At 35.9% G+C, this 17,502-nt stretch overlaps 1 protein-coding gene across 5 annotated transcripts in view; it reads right to left on the reverse strand.

Moving 5' to 3' along the window:
* Nucleotides 1-1,618: 1,618 nt before the first annotated feature.
* Nucleotides 1,619-17,502, reverse strand: part of LOC127434461 (ATP-binding cassette sub-family D member 3-like) — a 35,010-nt gene continuing 19,126 nt past the window's right edge. For 2 of the 5 annotated variants that reach the window (XM_051687244.1, XM_051687241.1), the window contains 22 exons: nucleotides 15,972-16,005; nucleotides 15,755-15,856; nucleotides 14,723-14,811; nucleotides 13,679-13,748; nucleotides 12,425-12,522; nucleotides 11,839-11,962; nucleotides 11,675-11,731; nucleotides 11,456-11,598; nucleotides 10,617-10,686; nucleotides 10,415-10,484; nucleotides 10,227-10,324; nucleotides 8,941-9,032; nucleotides 7,804-7,895; nucleotides 7,650-7,716; nucleotides 6,861-6,924; nucleotides 6,563-6,640; nucleotides 6,386-6,451; nucleotides 6,210-6,299; nucleotides 5,956-6,075; nucleotides 3,679-3,783; nucleotides 3,471-3,527; nucleotides 1,619-2,392 (listed from right to left, as the gene is read on the reverse strand). In XM_051687244.1, the coding sequence (XP_051543204.1) occupies nucleotides 2,315-2,392; nucleotides 3,471-3,527; nucleotides 3,679-3,783; nucleotides 5,956-6,075; nucleotides 6,210-6,299; nucleotides 6,386-6,451; nucleotides 6,563-6,640; nucleotides 6,861-6,924; nucleotides 7,650-7,716; nucleotides 7,804-7,895; nucleotides 8,941-9,032; nucleotides 10,227-10,324; nucleotides 10,415-10,484; nucleotides 10,617-10,686; nucleotides 11,456-11,598; nucleotides 11,675-11,731; nucleotides 11,839-11,962; nucleotides 12,425-12,522; nucleotides 13,679-13,748; nucleotides 14,723-14,811; nucleotides 15,755-15,781 (1,755 nt within the window). In that variant the 5' untranslated portion in view covers nucleotides 15,782-15,856; nucleotides 15,972-16,005 and the 3' untranslated portion in view covers nucleotides 1,619-2,314. Of the gene's footprint in view, nucleotides 2,393-3,470; nucleotides 3,528-3,678; nucleotides 3,784-5,955; nucleotides 6,076-6,209; nucleotides 6,300-6,385; nucleotides 6,452-6,562; nucleotides 6,641-6,860; nucleotides 6,925-7,649; nucleotides 7,717-7,803; nucleotides 7,896-8,940; nucleotides 9,033-10,226; nucleotides 10,325-10,414; nucleotides 10,485-10,616; nucleotides 10,687-11,217; nucleotides 11,319-11,455; nucleotides 11,599-11,674; nucleotides 11,732-11,838; nucleotides 11,963-12,424; nucleotides 12,523-13,678; nucleotides 13,749-14,722; nucleotides 14,812-15,754; nucleotides 15,857-15,971; nucleotides 16,006-17,502 lie in introns of those variants that run through there. The other 3 variants (XM_051687242.1, XM_051687243.1, XM_051687246.1) reach the window with 3 other exon arrangements.

Raw genomic sequence — 17,502 nt, forward strand, 5'->3', positions numbered from 1 at the left:
AGATTTTGACATATTTGAGAGAAAATTAAAGTATGGATACATAATTAATAACATTAATATTGTGATATGATCTACTATGATGATTAAACCACAAAAGGCTGCGATTAAATTACATAAATAGATAGTCTGAATGTGCTTCAACAAGAATGTGTCTTGTCTTCACTTTGCTTTTCTGCCAAAATAAAAGCTTCAACTGGAGGTGTAAAATTCAAGATATTATGACCAAAATGTATTACCACTGTATAGTAAAATGTAATATTTAATGTAGCAATAATAATAATAATAATATTTAAGCAATATCTCACAATTAAGAGTGAGTTTTTAATTTCGGTTAGTTCCGAGCAGAAACAGTATTTTTTTGTTCCGGTTCCGGCGTTCCAAAGCCTTCAATTCAAATGGTAACCGGTTAGAACTAAATAAAAGAACAGTTAATAATGTTGTTTTTAAAATGACAGCACTCTGTGCTAAAGGTGGGTGATATACTAGTTGTAGTGTTTCCAGATCTCACCAGAGAAATAAGGCAGCTCTTTCAGAAAAACGAGCTCAAAATAAGGGACTTACCTCACCCAAAATAAGCGGAAATAAGCGATTACATTTTTTCCCATGTGGGGGAATTTTCAGGATAGAAATCATAACAAGCATATAGCAGTATACAGTAGGCTACAGTATATTAAGTGACATATTTTTAGTACATGTATTAAATATTCAAATATTCATATGGCCACATAAAATCAGTTAATAGTCTAAATCTCTCTCCTGCAAGCACGCACACACTGTGTGGGCGCATTTGGACTTTTGCAAGCCAAATAATATATTTTTTTTAACACTGGTTTAATTAGCGCATGCTTATGTTCTACTAAAAAGAGAGAAGCCTCATTTCTTCGGGCAACAGGAAATGGTATAGTTCCGAAAACGTATTGTGATAAACCCTTTGGTCTTTGCTTTCATGAAAAAATTATTGGGACAAAATTAGCTGGTTATTAATTGGTTACCAGCATTTAAAAATAATGTTTTCACTCTGGAACAATTGAAAGGGATTTTATTGCTGTTTCTGGTTACATTCTAAAAAAAAAAAAAAAAAGAAAGAAATTTCAGTTTTCGTTCCTTGAACTGTTTTAGTCCCTGGTACTGAATATAAGTTTCCATTTAATTTTATTTTTTTTTTCATTTATAATGTGATATTCTGTTGTACAGCAGTTATTAAATAATAATAACTCCAATGTTGAGTTTTTTTGGATTGTGCAGTGAGGATCTGTATTGAAGCACATCTTTTGATACAAATATTGCGATGTTGAAAATGAATTGTTTTATGAAGTCATTAGATTAGATTAGACAAACTTTGAGTGATAAAATCAAACTTTAAAACATGGAGTTCAGAAAAAATGCAACCATTTTCACAGGGCCCTACCCTTTCCATAATGTGCAAATATGCACAACTCTGTGCGATAACAAATTCTCCATATACAGTATCTCCAACTGAATTCATAGGTCTAATCAGAACATCTCCCAATCAGACACAATCTGAACGACTGTTTGCCAAAGACAGCATAGAAAATACCACAAACAGACTTCTTGTTACTGATGTCTCTCTTTTTTTTAATGAAAACGTACAGCAAAGTGGAGGACTTCAAGTTGCTTTATCTGTGAAGTGTTACGACAGTGACATTTCGTACAGTTCTTAAATACAACAACAGTTCTGCAGATACACATTCCTTCCACATCAAGTAATGCCAACAAAAATGTTGGCATCATCTTGGCCTAAACAAGAGCATAGGCAACCTTTAGTCGATTACAGACACTGAATGGTTGTACAAGGCTTCCTGGTTTACAAATCACCATACCAGTTAAAGTGCACCAAAAAAACTACTTGCGCACATCCAAACCACCTAACCCATGCTGCGATGAGCAATAAGGTCACTTAGTAGCTTTAAGTACCCATAATGAAAGGTTTAGTTGATGAGAAAAAGGCAATATTAGTTCTTACTGAGTTTCTAAACTCTAAGTTCAGTCCGGTGGCATAGATTTGTGAGCCTAATTACTCATTTCATTAATTAAGCAATTTAATGAAAAAAACATGAGACATATTTCCTTGGTATATGCCCCCACACGTACATAACGGATGTCCTATAAATTGGACTGCTTAAATTACAAATTATATACAATCATCGAGGACAAAAGTAGTGTTAACAAATCTTTAAACACATTTTCATCCAAAACAGGTTACAGTTGATTCAAAACAAACTCTCAGATTAGGTTGGCTGGCGACTCCTTAAGAAGTGAATAGCTAGGATCCCTGTGGTATTGTCACTCCTTTCTAAGAGCCAAACTCTACAGTTTCAGTGGTGATGGGTTTGAATTCATAGTTTCCTCTGCCGTCCATGTGAAGGTAGAACTGCAAAGAAAAGACAATTCATGCTTTCATAAACATATTGTAGAAAACACCAATGATAAATACCAGCAGGGTCCAAAATTAACAGTTGTCAAGAGCCAAATAAATGTAAGTAAAAATTGGCTTTGTTGAGTAAATAAAATTACTCAATGACGTAAGCAATGCAAGCAATTAAAATCAAAGACATATTGTACAAACTTTCTACTAAACATGTTGCAACTTGCATAAAATATGTACCATCTAAAAGTTTATCCAGGATGCCTAAAAGTTTTTTTTTTTTAACCAGAACTCCATGTGGCCAAAAGCTTTGTCTTCAAGCTTTTGCGACAGGTGCAGTTTGACAGAGACGAAGACCTGATAATTTCATATATGATGCTGTAAGCAGTGTCCGGTGTAATCTGATTACAAAATAAATATTTACTGTAATCGAATTACTTAAAAAAAAAAGTAGTGTAATGCATTACATTTAAATTCTTGTAATCAGATTAGTTACTGACTTTCAATGAAGTTATAATTAAGTACATTACTTGGGTTACACATTTTTCTAAAAATATTATTTATGTTGAATAATACATTTATGTACGTCTGTACATCCTAACTTGCATATGATAACAAACAAGGAGGAAATATAGATATTTTGATTAGTTGAGCGGAAACACAAAAACTTCTGTGAGAAGTGTTTTAGAGTGAAACTTAACTGTAAAGTAATTAGTAATGCGATTACATTTTCCATGAAGAAATCAGTGAAGTTCTGTTAGTGGATTACTTTTATTGAGTATCTTTCCCAATACTCACTATGAGTGACACAATAACCTGCACTATTTGTCACTAATATGCAGGGAAAACAAAGCTAAATTATGTCAGACAATTTATCATAAGGATCAAAATATTTATCATTTAAAATGATGCAAAATACAGTTTCATAGCCGGTAAGAAATATCTATGGCCAGTAAATTTTCTCTATTCACTTGATGTTGACAGGAGTGACAAAAGGTTCATTTTGGACTCTGATTACCAGCAAATATTATAAAAGGAATATCAGTAAATCAACACTTCCTCATAACACGGCCACTAATCTCACCTCGTGATGTTTCCACAGGGACTTTCTATGAGAGACGGTGAACAGAGTGATACCAACCTGCCAGAAACACAAAGGAATAAATCACATACAGGGAAATTACACCTAACTGAAATATGATGTTGAGAAAATCTCATGAGTCTAGAGAAGCTACTTTAAAAATATATTTAGTGCAATGTCGCAGAGTGTATGAAATACAAGGTTTAGGCACCTTTCTGCAGTGACTGTAGATATAATCCTCCACGTCCACACTCACGGCACTGGTGCACTCATCCAGAATGGCAAACTGGGGCTTATGGTAGAAGAGCCGAGCCATCTGCGGGAACATTGTTGCTAGGTTACACATGTGGCAACAATAGTGCCCTTTAAACATTATTTATTTTAAATAAAATTGTTTTACGGTTGCAGAAATGTCTTTTAGTGGAAATTTAAACTTTAAATGTTAGATTCATGTTACGCTGGAATGAGTGTGATTGGAAATTCCCAACAAATAAAGATTGTTGACATTCCCTTTTATTATAAGATGGAACTCTAAATTATAGGAAAACTCAGACTTCACTTGACTGTTGTGACATCTTGTAAAAACAAAAGGTGGCGTTATGCGTGTTGCCACCGAAACAAGTACCTTCTCAGTCCAAGGATGTGAAAAAGTTTTGTTTGTATACTGATAAAAAGGAACTGTTGAGCAAAGTAAAATAAAAATCAAGGCAGCATGATGCAATATTTTTGAGTTCTCTCAACAACTGTTTATTAATTGTCCTCAGTAACATTGCTTTGTTTAGACAATTTGACTTTGTTCACTAAATGCAAAAATTCTTTTTGAGAGAACTACAAACTTCTTATTCAGCCAACTGTCAATTCGCAATGCGAGAACTTTCGTTTTGTCAACACTTCAATCTTAATAGTTTTAAATAACTTTTACATGAAGGTAACTGCAATCTTTCCTTCTGAAGAGAGGTGTGTAAGGCAAGACAGTACATACAGTTGTTTGACACAGACACACAATAGACCCTCAATCCTTAACACACAAACCTCAATAATGGTGACAATCATCAAACCTCATTAAGTTAAAAGATGAGCTCCTAACATCACCACACAACAACTGACTAACAGTGGCAACAAAAAACAACAACAGCATAAATAACGTCAGAAAACAGAACAAAAAAACAAAAAAAAAAAAGCCAATAACACTAACCGCATAATTTATTCATGTTGCAATGCATGCTGGGAACTCGCAAATAAGCAACATTGTTCAGTATGAAGTTGTTTGTTCAGACAACTCTCTTAGGCTAGTTGGGTCAACATTTGGGTGAATATTGTTGGTCTAACATGTGTTTTTATAAACACTACCGGTCAAAAGTTTTGAAACACTTGACTGAAATGTTTCTCATGATCTTAAAACTCTTTTAATCTGAAGGCGTATGCTTAAATGTTTGAAATTAGTTTTGTAGACAAAAATATAATTGTGCCACCATATTAATTTATTTCATTATAAATCTAAATGTAATTAAAAAAAAAAAAAAAGTTTTTGAAATTGATGACTTGGACCAAATAATAATGAAAAGCAGCCAATAAGTGCCCAACATAGATGGGAACTCCTTCAATACTGTTTAAAAAGCATCTCAGGGTGAAACCTCAAGAAGTTGGTTGAGAAAATGTCAAGAGTACATTTCTGCAAATTCTAGGCAAAGGGTGACTACTTTTCCCAACACAATTCCCATAGTTCCATTTATGTTATTCCATAGTTTTGATGACTTTACTATTATTCTAAAATGTGAAAAAAAAAAAAAAAAAAAAAAAAAATTATAGTAAAGAATGAGTAAGTGTTTCAAAACTTTTGACCGGTAGTGTAGATGCAAAGTAATTCACATTTCGTAGTATCTGTGACTAAAAAAAAAATCAAGCTCTAAACAAAGTACGCATACTAATTTTACTTATTTACATACTCTTGCCTTTAAAGCATCACACAGTTGGTAGAATTATAATTTATTGATATCATCATTAACAAACCCCCCCCGAAAGTTTCATATTTTCCTAACTCCAAAAATAACAAAGAAATTAGAATTTTTGATACATATATGGTCAAAACATATATGGGAACCTTTACAACCTGCCTTCATTAAGCATGAAAATGCCACTAGATAGTGATAATACTAAAGGCCCAGAGAAATTTCACAAAATTAAACATTTAAATTATATCAGCAAATGTTTTAAACTTTGGCCGCCCTAAAATACTAAAACTAAACTAAAACTAAAAAACACTGAAAAAAACTAAAACGGTCATAAAGTGAAAACTAACAGAAACTAAATTGGAATGACAAATTGAAAATACAAAAGTAAAATTTTTTTTTTTTTTTTGAAACTGTAATACCTTACAGTTATTACAGAGATTTAAAGCTGTTGTACACTGCTTTGCATTACTGTATGCAACTTTGTGTTGTTGACTACGTTTGCTGTTCTTTAAAATGTCTACGTTTTCTTTGCTTACCGCCATTCTCTGCTTCTCTCCTCCACTGAGCACATCCATCCAATCCTGAACCATGTCCCAGGAGCCCTCTCTCTCCAAGATGAGTCCTAACTGGACATTATCCAGGTATTCCTTCAACACCTGTCACATAGATCAGGTGACGATAGTGACATTTATCAAGTAAGTTAATTGTGGATGTGAGGGTTAGTGTCACCATCTCAAAAGCTGTTGGTGAGCTGTACATTATTTAAAATTTTTAGATCTGAAACAATTACCTGGTCAGAGATCCCCTTCTTCTTTTGGTCCTCGTGGGTGTCTGGGTAGATCACCTGATCCCTTAGTGAGCCAAGAGTCATGTAAGGCCTCTGAATTGAAACCCAAAATGAGAAGTTATTCAGTTAGTCATGGTTAAAGTGGCCTTTACTCTGTAGAAAGCCATTTAAAGATCTACCTGAGGTACGTAAAAGAGCTTTCCCCTCTCTGGTTTCGTCAAACTCCCACCGAACAATGGCCACAACTAGACAGAGACCGCAGAACTGCATTGAACATTTTGTAGCACCATTTAATTCAGTGCACAGTTACTAATGCCATAACCTCCTTCAAAGCTGATAAGAACAGAAGTGCTTACCTCCCCAAGAACCCTGAAAAGTGAACTCTTCCCACACCCATTGGGGCCACACACCAAAACATTAGTTCCTGATTTCACCTTTGAAGAAAAGTCCACAATAAGGAGAACAATACGTTAAAATATAAATCTTGACATGTGCGTACAAAACTGTATAAAATTAGACAATGTAATCTGGCCACCTCATAGAGCTGTAGATAAAATTCTACCAGATTTAATTAAAAAAGTTCATGTTTGATGCCTGATAACTTTGAATAACCACCACCATATGGCCAAATCATCTGTAGAAATAAGAACGCACCTCAAAACAAAGATCTCTGATCAGAACATCTCCATTTGGCGTAGCCAGAGGTGTGTGGTCAAACCTGATGAAAAAACATGAGATCAGTGCAGTGTTGACTCTCAAAAACAGTGAACCTCCAAGCAAGGACACACTCACTTTGATTAAACCCTAGTGAGCTGTCTCTCTTTCTACAGTCTATCTAGGTAGCTACCTTCTAATCAGCATCCTAACTGAAACCTCGCAACCTCGTAATGCTCTTAATGGGAACCAATTCGGTTCCAAACGAGTCTGACGTTTGCGTGTTGCTAAGCTAACAATTCAAAACTCCAATAAGCACAAAAGCTATGCAAAATAATTTAATTAGATGGAACTATTTTATAGTAATATTATTAGTTACTGAATTAAACATTCAGGGCCCTATTTTAAGCACAGCACTCTGCAATACGTCATACTCGCAAAGTCAGTGGGCAAGCATGCGCCAAGTCTAGGCGCAAGTGGGTTTGGTGAAATCGCTCGTGCAAAGCGCTAATGGGCTGGGTCAAGTGAAATTAAATTCTGAGGTTCTTCTCCGGTTATTGCACTGTCTGCATCCTTTTATATATTTCTATACCTGTCAAGCAACATCGATATAAATTAAGACAGCCCATTCATAAGAATTTGGCAGTGTAAATGGACTGTATATAATGATAATTTTGCTATGTGTCTAAGATGCCTAAAATGTTGCCTAGGTGGGCAGCTCACTAGTTTTGGAACAGAACGTATAGAAACACATCTTGAGAGATTGAGGACAGAAGATGCAGCTCTCACTTGATAATGTTGTCCATGTTGATTATTCTTCCACTCCCCGGTATCAACTTCAGCTTTTCTGAAGGGTCTGTTTATGTAGAACACAAACAATTAAAAATCTCAACTACGCAACTCTCTTGAGGTTGGTTTGAAACTTGAGTCTTTAGAAGCTCACCTTTCTCTGATTGAGAAACCATGGTGCGCTCGTATTTCCCAGAATTCAGCTCTTTCAGGACCCTCATAAGCTCAGTGATACGAGCGGTGAATCTGAGGGGAAAGACAAACAAATCTTTCAGTTTCGCCCCGAAATCTCAAAGCAATACCCTTGACATAAAGCATACAGGAAACATCATTGTTGGCGACACCTGAGTAAAGGATCTAGGCTGCAAGCAAAAAGCTGTAGGATTGCATCCAGGTTGGAGCAACCCATTTTATCATGTCATATCGTACCTGACCATTGAAGGGATAGTTCACCCAAAAACAAAAATTCTCTCATCATTTACTCAACCTCATGCCATCCCAGATGTGTGACTTTCTTTCTTATGCAGAACAAAGAGGAAGATTTTTAGAAGAATATCTCAGCTATGTAGTTCTATATAATGTACGTAAGTGAATGGGTGCCAGAAATTTGAAGCTCTAAAAAGCACATAAAGGCAGCATAAAAGTAATCCATAAGACTCCAGAGGTTAAATCCATGTCTTTTGAAGTGACCCAATCGATTTTGGATGAGAACAGACCAAAATAACCCTAATGTTTCACTATAAATCTTGACATCAGCGGTCTCCTTGCGATCATGATTTTAAGCTCGATGACACTTTCTAGTACTCTGCACATGCATCAAGCACTAGGAAGTGTTATCGAGCTTAAAATCATGTTAGTGCCTAGAGACTGCAATGGCAAGACGTACAGTGAAAACTGAGTTATATTTTGGTCTGTTCTCACCCAAAATCGATTCGATCGCTTCAGAAGACATGGATTTAACCACTGGAGTCTTATGGATTACTTTTCTGATGCCTTTATGAGCTTTTTGGGCTTCAAAGTTCTGGTCACCATTAACTTGTATTGTATGGACCCACAGAACTGAGATACTCTTCTAAAAACCTTCGTTAGCATTTTGCAGAAGAAAGTAAATTAATTTTCATTTTTGAGTGAACTATACCATTGAGCATGTAAGCACAGGTTGCGCCACTGGATCACCAATAAAATGTAATGCAAGTCTATTTACGTGTAATGTCAATGGCAAGAAACCAAATTATCTGATTGCATTCCATGCGCTGGTGCAATACAATGGGGGATGGGTGAAGTGTATTACCCTGAGAGACGTGTCATTTCTCTTCCTGCAAGGACAATTCTGCCCAACGCCTGCGACATACGCAGCAGCATGCGGCCGCTCTGGTAGTAGTCCTACAGGAAAACACATATTGAGTTCAATTTTGCTCTACAGTCCAAAGTACATACTTTATTGGCTCTATGTGCAGTCTGGCAACACTTGACTTAAATGCTACAACATATACAAACTGTGCTGCAAACAGGTAAATTCTGAAATTATTTTACTAAAACTATACAGGACTCCAAACCCCTCAAAGTTAACATGAACATCAAAACAGACCCTATTTACTCTTCTTATTAATGCCCCTTGTTTTATTGTGCACAGTTCAGAGCAAATCGGTATCCAGTCAAATCCTGATAAATAATTATTTTCCACAGAATATTTTATTTCACTGTGAAAGGGATAGTACACCCAAAAATGAAAATTCTTTCATCATTTACTCACCCTCATGCCATCCCAGATGTGTATGACTTTTTTTCTTCTGCAGAACACAAAGATTTTTAGAAAAATATCTCAGATCTGTAGGTCCATACAATGCAAGTAATTCGGTTATGTACTCAATGTTTCAAGATAAATGGATTAGTTTGTTTAATAACATCATCCATTGCTGTTCAAAAAATAAAGGGATACATATATCCACATTTTTATGTCCTTCTTAGTTGTTTTTACCATGTTGTATGTCAGCCTAGCTATACACTATTTAGACCTACTGTATGTGTAATCTGGACTGAATAGGGAATAGTCTCATTTAACGAACATTACACAAAGTTATCCCCTGCCAGGTCATTTACTCATCTGTGTTAACTGAAATAGAAATAAAAATTACAACTAAAATATATTGATAGACTGATATAAAAATGAAAACGAAAATTAATTGAAAAACGAAAACTAAACTAAAACTAACAAACACAGTTTGTAAAATAACAAACTAAATGAAATAATAATTTGAAGTCGAAAAACTGAATTAAAACGAAATTAAAAACCCAAAACAATAATAACCTTGGTTCTGGTCACCATTCACTTGCATTGTGAGGACCAACAGAGCTGAAATATTATTTAAACAATCTTTGTGTTCTGCAGAAGAAAGAAAGTCATACACATCTGGGATGGCATGAGGGTGAGTAAATGATGAGAGAATTTTCATTTTTGGGTTAACTTTCCTTTTAAATGTTTCACATTACAGAATTTAAAAACATGGAGATTTATGTTATCTTTAATACACAAATCCATGAACTAGGAAGCGTAGGCAGTCTGGAATGAAGCTTTACCTCCAGGAGTTCAGCGTGTGAACTGTTCAGATGTCGAGGGTGAGACAAATCAAGGAAAGGACGACTGACCACCAAATAACCAACGACAGTCGCAAAATCTGGAACAAGAGAGCGATCAATGCATTCATATTTGTCTTTCCATAAATAGGTAAGTATTATCTAGGCCTGATAATGATGCTTGCTCTTACACTTAGCAATGATGCTGTCCACCATGCCCATGGAGCAACGGAAGATGATGAAATTGTGCAGATGATCAACCTGCAAATAAGTAACAATGGCATGAAAGCCTTGATAACAACAGCTCTGGGCATCATACGTTTATATTTATTTATTTACCAAATTTGAATCGAGTACTAGAAAAGTACTACAATCATATGGTAAAAAGCTCACCAGCTTCCTGAAGGTTGAGTGAATTGTCTGTTTCTCCCTGACATTTCCATTGTAGAAGGCAATCTCTTCACTGGTTAAAAAAAAAAAAAAAAAAAAAAAAAAACATTTTTTAATCAACCATTCAGAAAAATAGATTTTTTGGCATTAAAGGAATTGTTCGTCCAAAAATGAAAATTCTCTCATCATCATCTACTCACTCTCATGCCATCCCAGATGTGTATGACTTTCTTTCTTCTGCTGAACACAAATGAAGATTTTTAGAAGAATATCTCAGCATTGTTTGCCCATACAATGCAAGTGAATGGTGGCCAAAACTTTGAAGCTCCAAAAAGGTGAGAACAGACCAAAATGTAACTTTTTTCACTGCACATCTTGCCATAGCAATCTCTAGGCACGATTCCCATGATGCATGCGCAGAGTGCTAGATGGCGCTAGGAAGAGTAATCAAGCTTGAAATCATGATCGCAAAGGAGACTGCTGATGTGAAGATTTATAGTGAAAAAGGAGTTATATTTTGGTCTGTTGCCACCCAAAACCAATTGGATTGCTTCAGAAGACATGGATTAAACCACTGGAGTTTTATGGATTAATTTTACACTACCTTTATGTGCTTTTTGGAGCTTCAAAGTTTTGGTCACCATTCACTTGCATTGTATGGACCTATACAGCTGAGATATTCTTCTAAAAATCTTCATTTGTGTTCTGCAGAAGAAAGAAAGTCATACACATCTGGAATGGCATGAGAGTGAGTAAATGATGAGAGAATTTTCATTTTTGGGTGAACTATCCCTTTAAATGAGTGCAAAACAAAAACTAAGTTTGTATATAGGAAAGTTTACCTGTTTGTGATAAGACGAGAGTTGACATATCGGTATTCTCCTTCATACTTCTGTTCGGTCACCGTCATCTTACCGATCGGCCTTCGCAGACGGGTCAGGAAAAGACCGGAGATCAGCAGGTAGGCCATCATAGTTGTGGGACCCTGCGTAAAGACATCAATACTTCCTGAAAATATTCTAAATAAAAAGTTATTTAGAATAGCTCTCTCTTACACTCACCTGAGCTCCGATTGCTGTCGTCAGTTTGAAAATATACAAGCCAATATCCAACAGGGGCTGAAAGGGTAAAATATATTTTGAGACACCTTGCAAATACTGTTAAACTGAAGCAAAGACAGCTCTCATCTTACTGGAAGTGTAAAACACAGTTTAGATAGTTTTACCTTGCTCAGATTGGAATAAAGATCCACCACACTGTTACAGAACTTTTCCACATCCTGTGTCAGCAGCTGATCAGCATTAGCAATGCGGTTATCCAGATTTCCCATTTTATAGTATGTATAACCCCTGAGTGAACCCAAATACAATGTGATCTGAATGCTATTTGCAAGTATTTACTGGATAGTGAAAATAGTAGTACAAGGACAGTTGACACATAACATGTCCATGAGCTTTTTAAATTATAATAATAACATCAAGAGTTTAGGTTAAAATAAGAGTGTATAACAGAAAGTACCATGACTGATCACAATTTAAGTTTTTCACAATTTTAATCACTTTTTTGCCTTCACTCACTTATTTTTAATGGTCCAGCTGTGTGACAAATTACTTTTTAAAAGCACATATATTCTACAAAGTCTCCCAATTAATATAAGGTCATAAAAGCTGCATGGATAATTATAGATGTATAGCATGTCACACCGCAGCACATGTCAACTTCCCAAAATATTTTACGTCAACTACCCATAAAGAGGTTTTTGTTGATGTATTTTTCAGTTGCAAATTATTACAGGCAGTAAAAGACCTTACTTGAGGTACTCATCGTAAAGATGTTTGGTGAGTCTCACACGAAAGCACAGCTTTAGTTCGTACAGGCCCAACTTTAGGAAGTTGTTCACCAGGGCGATCTGAAATGGGAAAAACATAGGCACTTGCAAGTTTTCATACCGAGAGATTCATTCAAACAATCCTTGTATGTACCTACTGCACAGACGAAATTAGAATGCAAACAGAATGCATTTTAGACTTACAGATGTTTATATGGCACATTGCATCATCTAATGTTGTTATGTAAATGCTGTTATCAAATACATATTAGTTTAGCTGGTGGCTTTCACCCAAAAATGAAAATTCCCTCATCATTCACTCACCCTCACGCCATCCCAGATGAGTATGATTTTCTTTCTTCTGCAGAGCAAATGAAAGATTTTTAGAAGAATATTTCAGCTCTGTAGGTCCATATAATACAAGTAAATGGTGACCAAACTTTGATGCTCTAAAAAGCACATAAAGGCAGCATAAAGGTAATCAATATGACTCCAGTGGTTTAATCCATGTCTTCTGAGGTGATCTAATCGGTTTTGGGTGAGAACAGACCAAAACTTAACTACTTTTTCACGGTATATCTTGCCATTACAGTCTCTAGGCACGATCGTGATTTCAAGCTCAATTACACTTCCTAGTGCTTGACTCATGCGCAGAGCACTAGATGGCGCTTGAAAGTGTAATCAAGCTTGAAATCATGATCGCAAGGAGACTGCTGATGTTAATATTTGTAGTGAAAATGAGCTATATTTTGGTCTGTTCTCATCCAAAATCGATTGGATCATTTCAGAAGACAGTGATTAAACCACTGGCGTCTTATGGATTATTTTTATGCTGCCTTTATGCTGTGCTTTTTGGAGTTTCAAGGTTTTGGTCACCATTCACTTGCCTTCAAATGACTACAGAGCTGAGATATTCTTTTAAAAATCTTAATTTGTGTTCTCCAGAAGAGAGTACGTCATACACATCTGGGATGGCATGAGAGTGAATAAATGATGAGAGAATTGTCATTTTTGGGTGAACTATTCTTTTAAGACTGCTTTTATTAAAAAGCCATTTTAGCCCTAATTGAATATATATATTAGACTATTATTATTCTCAGAACTCCTCTGACAAACAACAATTACCCAAAACAACTACAGATACATACATAACTATAGATGTACTAAAACAGAATACCACTGTTCGATTTGAACGATTTAAACAAAAACATGACTTTAATAATAAACAGGAACTTACAATGGGCATGGCCGTGATAAAGTTGAGTAAGTACTTCTTGAAACCTTTAGTGGACCGACCAATAATTGCACTGCAAACCAAAACATGCACACAAACACATGCAAACATGGTCAGGGTTAGCAGAGAAGAGAATAAACAAAAGTCCTGCTGTCCTGTCCTTCATGTGCACGAGAAAATGAATGCAAATCATACATCAACAAACACCACATTCATGGCTACAGTAACAAAACATAAATGTGCACTTGAACTGCAGACCAGAGGAGATCTGACAAGTAAGCATGTAAACACAATGGGCAGGTTTGGTAGCACATATATACTTTAAGTTATGACTGTGATGTATTCACATGACACCACGTCTCGGTTTAGAGACTGTAACTATACATTAGTTTTTGTTTTTTGGGGGGATTTTCTCCCCTTTTCTCCCAATTTGGAATGCCCAATTCCCAATGCGCTCTAGGTCCTCGTGGTGGCATTGCCTCAATCTGGGTGTCGGAGGACGAATCTCAGTTGCCTCCCTGTCTGAGACAGTCAATCCGCGCATCTTATCACGTGGCTTGTTGAGCACATTACCGCGGAGACCTAGCATGTGTGGAGGCTTCACGCTATTCTCCACGGCATCCACGCACAACTCACCATGTGCCCCACCGAGAGCGAGAACCACATTATAGAGACCATGAGGAGGTTAACCCAACATGACTCTACCCACCCTAGCAACCAGGCCAATTGTTTGCTTAGGAAGCCTGACTGGAGTCACTCAGCACGCCCTGGATTCGAACATGCAACTCCAGGTGTGGTAGTCAGCATCTTTACTTGCTGAGCTACCCAGGCCCCCCCATAACTATACATTAGTAAACACAGTGTTTTCACAGCACATGACAATATATTACCCCAGGAATGACAGTCAGGTAGGAATAAAAGTGCCTCTTGAATAGTTTGATATCTCTGCTAATGATTCCACTGTCAAAGATTTAAAAAATACAATCAATGTACATTATATTTAATCTGGCTGCCTTCTATACAAAGATTCAGAGACTAGATCCAAACCTTTCGATCATAGTGCCATTCTGAATCATCCAAACATCACAGTAGGTCCTGGCCACAAGCATCACTGCGATCAGGATTAAGTACCATGTCTGTGACACAAAGAAAACATGAATCATGAATTAGCTTGTAAGCCTACATCTACATGCTAATGGACTCCTAAACAGTGACCAAATTAACTTTAAAGGGATAGTTCACCCAAAAATGAAAATTATTTCGTCACACTGTACGCTCACCCTCATGTCAACCCAGATGACAAATTATGATTTTTAGAAAAATATTTCAGCTCTATAGGTCCATTCAATGCAAGTGAATGGTGACCAGACATTTTAAGCTCCAAAAAGCACATAAAGGCAGCATAAATGTTATCCATATGACTCTAGTGGTTTAATCCATATCTTCAGAAGTGATATGATAGGTGTGGGTGAGAAACAGATGAATACTTAAGTCCTTTTTTACTATAAATTCTACTCTCCGCCCAGTAGGAGATATGCATGAAGAATGTGAATTGCCAAAATCAAAAGAAGAATGTAAGAATGAAAGTGAAGATTTATAGTAAAAAAAAAAATTTAAAAAAATGATGACTAAAATATTGATCTGTTTCTCACCCATACCTATCATATTGCTTCTGAAGACATGGATTTAACCACTGGAGTCTTATGGATTACTTTTATGCTGCCTTTGTGCATTTTGGAGCTTTAAAGTTCTGGCTACCATTCACTTGCATTCAATGGACCAAAAGAGCTGAGGTATTCTTCTAAAAATCTTCATTTGTGTTCAGCAGAAGAAATAAAGTCATACACATCTGGGATGGCATGAGGGTGAATAAATGATGAGAGAATATAGAGCAAAAAAATTGATGGGTCATCTTGCATGCAGGAGTGTATACAAACATTTGTACAATAAAATGCTCTCTAGAATGAGCATGCCCCTCCTCTAATACTACCTGCCTCTGACGAGTAATAGCAAGTAGAAAATTAAAGTCATGGCTGTGACGTAAACTAAAGGCTATTGGCTTTAATAAGACTTCCTTACCTCTTTACAGATGAATCTTGGCACCATGATCTTGATAATGCGCGAGATCCGAATAAAAAAGAGCCTGTCCACAGCGGCTCTCTCTTTCTTGCCATCTTTCTGCTTGTTTCAAGAAACAGTACAAGGGTCGACAATCAAACTCATGGAACGTACAGTATCAGGAAGGCCACGGCAAATAGCCTTGAATGAATGGTAAACATCAATTAATTTATCTTACCTCACTGTTCAGATCCTCTGAGGAACCCTTCTTCCTATTGCAGATTATGAAATAGATCTTAATACTAGCTCATTATTTCCACAATTTCAAGATTTTTTAAAATATTGTGCATTGTCTGTCTTTATAGCTCATGGCTGATGTTGAAATCAAGGATCAAGACCATTCAGAGTGCAGTTTAATTTATTTTCAACATGGAAAACGTAACATCATACTGTATATAAAACAGTTAAAACTGATGTAGGCTTTGTTACATTGTCGCAAACTGTGGCTGTTTTTCCAGCCAGCATTGTTGCATTATAAAATAGTCCATTGTTGGACAGTGAGACTACAGCAAGCTGCAAGATTTATGCATTTCAATTTCATAACAAAATTCCATCAAATTGAATTGTGTAGTGTTTAACAAAATGGAACTATTAAAACTTTTAGTTCTTTTATTAAAAATTACTCAATTCAATTTCATGGAATTTTGTTATGAAACTGAAATGTGAAATCCTAATATTCTTTTTATGAGTGTGCTGGACACTCAATCATGATCATGTTAAAAAAAAACATGTTCACATGGACTTTTCATAACATCCAGTTCTACTTTATAAAGGAAATTATACAGACTGTGTATTAAAACCTACTGTGCTGCCAACCTAGACAGCATGTTTGGGACATCATTGGCACAATATTCGAACATTCGAACAGAACATGTTTAAGCATGATTGGTGCTTTTGAACATTTAAATCAAACTTTTTTAAGCATGCTTGGTGCATCCAAAAATTCGAACTGAACATTTATAAGCATCATTGGCTTTTTAGAACATTCAAACCAAACATTTTTAAGCATCATTGGTACTTCACAGCATTCAAGCTGAATATTTGTAAAAATTTGTGCATTCAAACACTCGATTTAAAATTTTGAGCATCATTGGTGCATTTGAAAATGTAAGCATCATTGGCACATTCAAACCAAACATTTTTAAGCATCACTGGAGCATTTGAACATTCGAGCTGAATAATTAAAATTGGTGTGTTAAAAATTAGAATCGAACATTTTAATTAAATTGGTATATACGCATTAAAATATTTTAAGCATTATTGGTGGTTTGAACATTCAAACCAAAAATTTTTATGCATCATTGGCACTTTCTAACATTCAAACCGAACATTTTTAAACACCATTGGTGCTTAAACACGCATGCCAAACAGAGGTTGCGCTAGAAAAAAATTTGTATCCGTCACTCTGATGGACTGAGGCGTTCTGGGGTGAAGGATCCATTATAATGGCCTATACAGTACATAACAGTGGATATATAATAGATTTTTTTCACTCAAGTGCAAGTATTTTGAATCAGGAGTTCTAGGGTGAAATTCCACATGACAATCAATCGCTGCGCTAAAATAAGATTTTTAAACTTTGCCGGTAAAATGTGGCTTCAAAGGAAGTAACCGTTTGGTCGGAAAATTTCCAAAGCACATACACTCATGTACAGACTTCACAGAACTTCAGTGTGCCTGATATCAAGCACCTTAGCTCAGTTAAAACA

The sequence above is a fragment of the Myxocyprinus asiaticus genome, chromosome 44 (genome assembly GCF_019703515.2).
Source record: "Myxocyprinus asiaticus isolate MX2 ecotype Aquarium Trade chromosome 44, UBuf_Myxa_2, whole genome shotgun sequence".
Taxonomy (NCBI): domain Eukaryota; kingdom Metazoa; phylum Chordata; class Actinopteri; order Cypriniformes; family Catostomidae; genus Myxocyprinus; species Myxocyprinus asiaticus.